This window comes from Echiichthys vipera (genome assembly GCF_963691815.1).
Source record: "Echiichthys vipera genome assembly, chromosome: 17".
Taxonomy (NCBI): Eukaryota; Metazoa; Chordata; class Actinopteri; order Perciformes; family Trachinidae; genus Echiichthys; species Echiichthys vipera.
Genome location: NC_139842.1, coordinates 20,001 through 27,500, shown reverse-complemented (window position 1 = coordinate 27,500; position 7,500 = coordinate 20,001). Strand labels below are relative to the sequence as shown.

At 55.4% G+C, this 7,500-nt stretch overlaps 1 protein-coding gene across 9 annotated transcripts in view; it reads right to left on the bottom strand.

Moving 5' to 3' along the window:
- The window catches only part of scn4ab (sodium channel, voltage-gated, type IV, alpha, b), a 50,424-nt gene that overhangs the window by 31,089 nt on the left and 11,835 nt on the right, over positions 1-7,500 (bottom strand). For all 9 annotated transcript variants that reach the window (XM_083931010.1, XM_083931017.1, XM_083931016.1 and 6 more), the window contains exon 3: positions 6,157-6,294. In XM_083931010.1, the coding sequence (XP_083787136.1) occupies positions 6,157-6,294 (138 nt within the window). The remainder of the gene's footprint in view (positions 1-6,156; positions 6,295-7,500) is intronic.

The following is a 7,500-nucleotide window of genomic DNA, read 5'->3' as shown; positions in this document are numbered from 1 at the left end:
CAGAGGACAGAGGACAGACGTCAGAGGACAGAGGACGGACGTCAGAGGACAGAGGACAGAGGACGGACGTCCGAGGACAGACGTCAGAGGACAGAGGACGGACGTCCGAGGACAGACGTCAGAGGACAGAGGACGGACGTCAGAGGACAGAGGACAGAGGACGGACGTCAGAGGACAGAGGATGGATGTCAGAGGACAGAGGACGGACGTCAGAGGACAGAGGACAGAGGACGGATGTCAGAGGACAGAGGACGGACGTCAGAGGACAGAGGAGAGAGGACAGAGGACAGAGGACAGAGGACGGACGTCAGAGGACAGAGGACAGACGTCAGAGGACAAAGGACGGACGTCAGAGGACAAAGGACGGACGTCAGAGGACAGAGGACAGAGGACAGAGGATGGACATCAGAGGACAGAGGACAGACGTCAGAGGACAAAGGACGGACGTCAGAGGACAAAGGACAGAGGACGGACGTCCGAGGACAGAGGACAGAGGACAGAGGACAGAGGACGGACGTCAGAAGACAGAGGACAGAGGACGTCAGAGGACAGAGGACAGAGGACAGAGGACAGTTTGATGAAAAAGAGTCAAACTGAGCACAGAGCCGATCCTGATCCTGATCCTGATCCTGATCCTGATCCTGGTCCTGATCCTGATCCTGATCCTGATCCTGATCCTGATCCTGATCCTGATTGGACCTTGGTTCTGTTTGTTTGGACCCAGAACTCTTATTTTGAAAGGGTGTTCGGTCACTGGACAGACCGGTAACATACGTGTGTGTGTGTGTGTGTGTGTGTGTGTGTGTGTGTGTGTGTGTGTGTGTGTTGTTTGTTGTTGTGTGTTGTTTGTTGTTGTGTGTTGTGTGTTGTTTGTTGTGTGTTGATGCTTGTGTGTTGTTTGTTGTTGTTTGTTGTGTGTTGATGCTTGTGTGTTGTTTGTTGTGTGTTGTTGTTTGTTGTTGTTTGTTTGTTTGTTGTGTGTTGTTGTTTGTTGTTGTTTGTTGTTTGTTTGTTGTTGTGTGTTGATGCTTGTGTGTTGTTTGTTGTGTGTTGTTTGTTGTGTGTTGTTGTTTGTTGTTGTTTGTTGTTGTTTGTTGTCTGTTGTGTGTTGTTTGTTGATGCTTGTGTGTTGTGTGTTGTTGTTTGTTGTTGTTTGTTGTGTGTTGTTGTGTGTTGTTGTTTGTTGTTTGTTTGTTGTTGTGTGTTGATGCTTGTGTGTTGTGTGTTGTGTGTTGTTGTTTGTTGTTATTTGTTTGTTTATTGTTGTTTGTTTGTTGTTGTGTGTTGATGCTTGTGTGTTGTGTGTTGTGTGTTGTGTGTTGTGGTTTGTTGTTATTTGTTTGTTTGTTGTTGTTTGTTATTGTTGTTTGTTGTCCTGAGGGAGTCTCAGATGTTTGGAGCGCTCCGCCCTCTCAACACCTTCATTATTGCTGCAGATGAGGTGGTGCAGGGGGCGGAGCCTACCGCTGCAACAGGAAGGAGCTCAGGACACCTCAGGCTCCAGTGTCTCCAGTGTCTCCAGTGTCTCCAGTGTCCCCAGTGTCTCCAGTGTCCCCAGTGTCCCCAGTGTCCCCAGTGTCTCCAGTGTCTCCAGTGTCTCCAGTGTCCCCAGTGTCCCCAGTGTCTCCAGTGTCTCCAGTGTCCCCAGTGTCTCCAGTGTCCCCAGTGCCCCCAGTGTCTCCAGTGTCTCCAGTGTCTCCAGTGTCCCCAGTGTCCCCAGTGTCCCCAGTGTCTCCAGTGTCTCCAGTGTCTCCAGTGTCCCCAGTGTCTCCAGTGTCCCCAGTGTCCCCAGTGTCCCCAGTGTCTCCAGTGTCTCCAGTGTCTCCAGTGTCCCCAGTGTCCCCAGTGTCTCCAGTGTCTCCAGTGTCCCCAGTGTCTCCAGTGTCCCCAGTGCCCCCAGTGTCTCCAGTGTCTCCAGTGTCTCCAGTGTCTCCAGTGTCCCCAGTGTCCCCAGTGTCTCCAGTGTCTCCAGTGTCCCCAGTGTCTCCAGTGTCCCCAGTGTCCCCAGTGTCCCCAGTGTCTCCAGTGTCTCCAGTGTCTCCAGTGTCCCCAGTGTCTCCAGTGTCTCCAGTGTCTCCAGTGTCTCCAGTGTCCCCAGTGCCCCCAGTGTCCCCAGTCTGCCCAGTGTACCCAGTGTCCCCAGTGTCCCTGGTGTCTCCAGTGTCTCCAGTGTCCCCAGTGTCCCCAGTGTCTCCAGTGTCCCCAGTGTCTCCAGTGTCCCCAGTGTCCCCAGTGTACCCAGTGCCCCTAGTGTCCCCAGTCTGCCCAGTGTCTCCAGTGTCCCCAGTGTCTCCAGTGTCCCCAGTGTCCCCAGTGTCTCCAGTGTCCCCAGTGTCTCCAGTGTCTCCAGTGTCTCCAGTGTCCCCAGTGTCTCCAGTGTCCCCAGTGTCCCCAGTGTCCCCAGTGTCCCCAGTGTCCCCAGTGTCCCCAGTGCCCCTAGTGTCTCCAGTGTCTCCAGTGTCTCCAGTGTCCCCAGTGTCTCCAGTGTCTCCAGTGTCCCCAGTGTCCCCAGTGCCCCTAGTGTCTCCAGTGTCTCCAGTGTCCCCAGTGTCTCCAGTGTCCCCAGTGTCTCCAGTGTCCCCAGTGTCCCCAGTGCCCCTAGTGTCTCCAGTGTCTCCAGTGTCCCCAGTGTACCCAGTGTCCCCGGTGTCCCTGGTGTCTCCAGTGTCTCCAGTGTCCCCAGTGTCCCCAGTGTCCCCAGTGTCCCCAGTGTCTCCAGTGTCCCCAGTGTCCCCAGTGTCCCCAGTGCCCCTAGTGTCCCCAGTCTGCCCAGTGTCTCCAGTGTCCCCAGTGTCTCCAGTGTCCCCAGTGTCCCCAGTGTCCCTGGTGTCTCCAGTGTCCCCAGTCTGCCCAGTGTCCCCAGTGTCCCCAGTGTTCCCAGTGTCCCCAGTGCCCCTAGTGTCCCCAGTCTGCCCAGTGTCCCTAGTGTCCCCAGTCTGCCCAGTGTCCCCAGTGTCCCCAGTGTCTCCAGTGTCTCCAGTGTCCCCAGTGTCCCCAGTGTTCCCAGTGTCCCCAGTGTCTCCAGTGTCCCCAGTGTCCCCAGTGTCCCCAGTGTCTCCAGTGTCCCCAGTGTCTCCAGTGTCCCCAGTGTCCCCAGTGTCTCCAGTGTCCCCAGTGTCCTGATTGTCCCCAGTGTCCCCAGTGTCCCTAGTGTTCCCAGTGCGGCTTGACGATGGGAAGGATGATGTTAAGCACCAGTTTTTCCAAACACTTCTAATGAAGTACAACTATTGTAATCAGTGAGTGCAATTGTCTGGTGGTTGTGTAGTTCTGGGGGCAGGGTTCCTTGTGTCCTGGTCTGGGGGTGGTGTAGTTCTGGGGGCAGGGTTTCTTGTGTCCTTGTCTGGTGGTGGTGTAGTTCTGGGGGCAGGGTTTCTTGTGTCCTTGTCTGGGGGTGGTGTAGTTCTGGGGGCAGGGTTTCTTGTGTCCTTGTCTGGGGGTGGTGTAGTTCTGGGGGCAGGGTTCCTTGTGTCCTTGTCTGGGGGTGGTGTAGTTCTGGGGGCAGGGTTCCTTGTGTCCTTGTCTGGGGGTGGTGTAGTTCTGGGGGCAGGGTTCCTTTTGTCCTTGTCTGGGGGTGGTGTAGTTCTGGGGCAGGGTTCCTTGTGTCCTTGTCTGGTGGTGGTGTAGTTCTGGGGGCAGGGTTCCTCGTGTCCTTGTCTGGGGGTGGTGTAGTTCTGGGGGCAGGGTTCCTTGTGTCCTTGTCTGGTGGTGGTGTAGGTCTGGGGGCAGGGTTCCTTTTGTCCTTGTCTGGGGGTGGTGTAGTTCTGGGGGCAGGGTTCCTTTTGTCCTTGTCTGGGGGTGGTGTAGTTCTGGGGGCAGGGTTCCTTTTGTCCTTGTCTGGGGGTGGTGTAGTTTTGGGGGCAGGGTTCCTTGTGTCCTTGTCTGGGGGTGGTGTAGTTCTGGGGGCAGGGTTCCTTGTGTCCTTGTCTGGTGGTGGTGTAGGTCTGGGGGCAGGGTTCCTTGTGTCCTTGTCTGGTGGTGGTGTAGGTCTGGGGGCAGGGTTTCTTGTGTCCTTGTCTGGGGGTGGTGTAGTTCTGGGGGCAGGGTTACTTGTGTCCTTGTCTGGTGGTGGTGTAGGTCTGGGGGCAGGGTTCCTTGTGTCCTTGTCTGGGGGTGGTGTAGGTCTGGGGGCAGGGTTCCTTGTGTCCTGGTCTGGGGGTGGTGTAGTTCTGGGGGCAGGGTTCCTTGTGTCCTTGTCTGGTGGTGGTGTAGTTCTGGGGGCAGGGTTTCTTGTGTCCTTGTCTGGTGGTGGTGTAGGTCTGGGGGCAGGGTTCCTTGTGTCCTTGTCTGGTGGTGGTGTAGTTCTGGGGGCAGGGTTCCTTGTGTCCTGGTCTGGGGGTGGTGTAGGTCTGGGGGCAGGGTTCCTTGTGTCCTGGTCTGGGGGTGGTGTAGTTCTGGGGGCAGTGTTCCTTGTGTCCTTGTCTGGTGGTGGTGTAGGTCTGGGGGCAGGGTTCCTTGTGTCCTTGTCTGGTGGTGGTGTAGGTCTGGGGGCAGGGTTCCTTGTGTCCTGGTCTGGGGGTGGTGTAGTTCTGGGGGCAGGGTTTCTTGTGTCCTTGTCTGGGGGTGGTGTAGTTCTGGGGGCAGGGTTTCTTGTGTCCTTGTCTGGTGGTGGTGTAGTTCTGGGGGCAGGGTTTCTTGTGTCCTTGTCTGGGGGTGGTGTAGGTCTGGGGGCAGGGTTTCTTGTGTCCTGGTCTGGTGGTGGTGTAGGTCTGGGGGCAGGGTTCCTTGTGTCGTTGTCTGGGGGTGGTGTAGTTCTGGGGGCAGGGTTCCTTGTGTCCTTGTCTGGGGGTGGTGTAGTTCTGGGGGCAGGGTTTCTTGTGTCCTGGTCTGGTGGTGGTGTAGGTCTGGGGGCAGGGTTCCTTGTGTCCTTGTCTGGGGGTGGTGTAGGTCTGGGGGCAGGGTTTCTTGTGTCCTGGTCTGGTGGTGGTGTAGGTCTGGGGGCAGGGTTCCTTGTGTCCTTGTCTGGGGGTGGTGTAGGTCTGGGGGCAGGGTTCCTTTTGTCCTTGTCTGGGGGTGGTGTAGTTCTGGGGGCAGGGTTCCTTGTGTCCTTGTCTGGGGGTGGTGTAGGTCTGGGGGCAGGGTTCCTTGTGTCCTTGTCTGGTGGTGGTGTAGGTCTGGGGGCAGGGTTCCTTGTGTCCTTGTCTGGGGGTGGTGTAGTTCTGGGGGCAGGGTTCCTTGTGTCCTTGTCTGGGGGTGGTGTAGTTCTGGGGGCAGGGTTCCTTGTGTCCTTGTCTGGTGGTGGTGTAGTTCTGGGGGCAGGGTTTCTTTTGTCCTTGTCTGGGGGTGGTGTAGTTCTGGGGGCAGGGTTCCTTGTGTCCTGGTCTGGGGGTGGTGTAGTTCTGGGGGCAGGGTTCCTTGTGTCCTGGTCTGGGGGTGGTGTAGGTCTGGGGGCAGGGTATGATGGTGGAAGTGTTCCAGTGTGGGGACTGAAGCAGGACTCTGGCGTTGGAGAGCGCTCCATGGCACAGTCTTCTATAACCCCTGGATGCCGTCCAGCCCCTGAGCTGGTTCACAGAGACGCAGCTGCTGCCAGAGGGCAGATGATGTTACACCACCTGTCGACACACAAGAAGACCCCTCCGCCTCGCTCTGGACCAGCGCCCTGGTTCAGTCTGCCCTGAAGACTGTACCCAGTTGTGATCAGGGTGATGATGCAGGACTCAGAGGTTCTCTTCAGCAGACATGTTGCATGAAGTGGATCCGCTTTGTTCTGCAGAGCCGAGCGTTGGACAGGACGCTGCCGGGTGCACAGCCCCCATCCTCCCTTACAGGAAGTGACCATCGTATTTCTTCTTCTTCTGTTTATTTTTCCAAAAGCTTTTTCCTCAACTCTTCTGACTCAGACCAGAAAAACCCTGTGATCTTTTTTTACATTCATAAAGTGAATCTAGTCGTCGCTCTGTTGTTCTTCTGCTACGTAGACAAAATGGCGTCGGTTGAGTGCGTGGAGTGTTTGAACCCCACTCAGCGGTTGAGCGGTGAAATGCAGCACAGTGAATCCTCCAGTTCGAGGGGGAAGTGTGTGGGCGGGGCACAGCGAGGATGAGAACTCACAACCTCCCTGGTGATGATCCACACGACAATGAAAGAGACAAACTGGACATGAACACAGCGACAGACAGCAGACCAATGAGAAGACGACACACACACACAGACCTTCTGTGATTGGTAGAAAGGATCCAGATCCTCCAATGGGACGTTGAGAAGCTCAGGGGGCGGGTCTCCGTAAATAAACGGGACGGTCTTCCCAGCCTCCAAGTCACTGGCTGGTTTAGGAAGATCCTCCTCTGCTATCTGCCAATCAGGAGACAGCCAATCAGGAGACAGCCAATCAGGAGACAGCCAATCAGAGAGAGACCCAATCAGGAGACAGCCAATCAGAGAGAATCAGAGAGACAGCCAATCAGAGAGACAGCCAATCAGGGAGACAGCCAATCAGGAGACAGCCAATCAGAGAGACACCCAATCAGGAGACAGCCAATCAGAGAGAGACCCAATCAGAGAGGCAGCCAATCAGAGAGACAGCCAATCAGAGAGAGACCCAATCAGAGAGGCAGCCAATCAGAGAGAGACCCAATCAGAGAGGCAGCCAATCAGAGAGAGACCCAATCAGAGAGGCAGCCAATCAGGAGACAGCCAATCAGAGAGACAGACAATCAGAGAGACAGCCAATCAGGAGACAGCCAATCAGGAGACAGCCAATCAGAGAGACAGACAATCAGAGAGATAGCCAATCAGAGAGACAGCCCATCAGAGAGACAGCCAATCAGGAGACAGCCAATCAGAGAGACAGCCAATCAGAGAGACAGCAAATCAGGAGACAGCCAATCAGAGAGACAGCCAATCAGAGAGAATCAGAGCGACAGCCAATCAGGAGACAGCCAATCAGAGAGACAGCCAATCAGAGAGAGACCCAATCAGAGAGACAGCCAATCAGAGAGAGACCCAATCAGAGAGGCAGCCAATCAGAGAGAGACCCAATCAGAGAGGCAGCCAATCAGAGAGAGACCCAATCAGAGAGGCAGCCAATCAGGAGACAGCCAATCAGAGAGACAGACAATCAGAGAGACAGCCAATCAGGAGACAGCCAATCAGGAGACAGCCAATCAGAGAGACAGACAATCAGAGAGATAGCCAATCAGAGAGACAGCCCATCAGAGAGACAGCCAATCAGGAGACAGCCAATCAGAGAGACAGCAAATCAGGAGACAGCCAATCAGAGAGACAGCCAATCAGGAGACAGCCAATCAGGAGACAGCCAATGAGAGAGACAGCCAATCAGAGAGAATCAGAGCGACAGCCAATCAGGAGACAGCCAATCAGAGAGACAGCCAATCAGAGAGACAGCCAATCAGAGAGACAGCCAATCAGGAGACAGCCAATCAGAGAGACAGCCAATCAGAGAGAATCAGAGCGACAGCCAATCAGAGAGACAGCCAATCAGAGAGACAGCCAATCAGGAGACAGCCAATCAGGAGACAGCCAATCAGAGAGACAGCC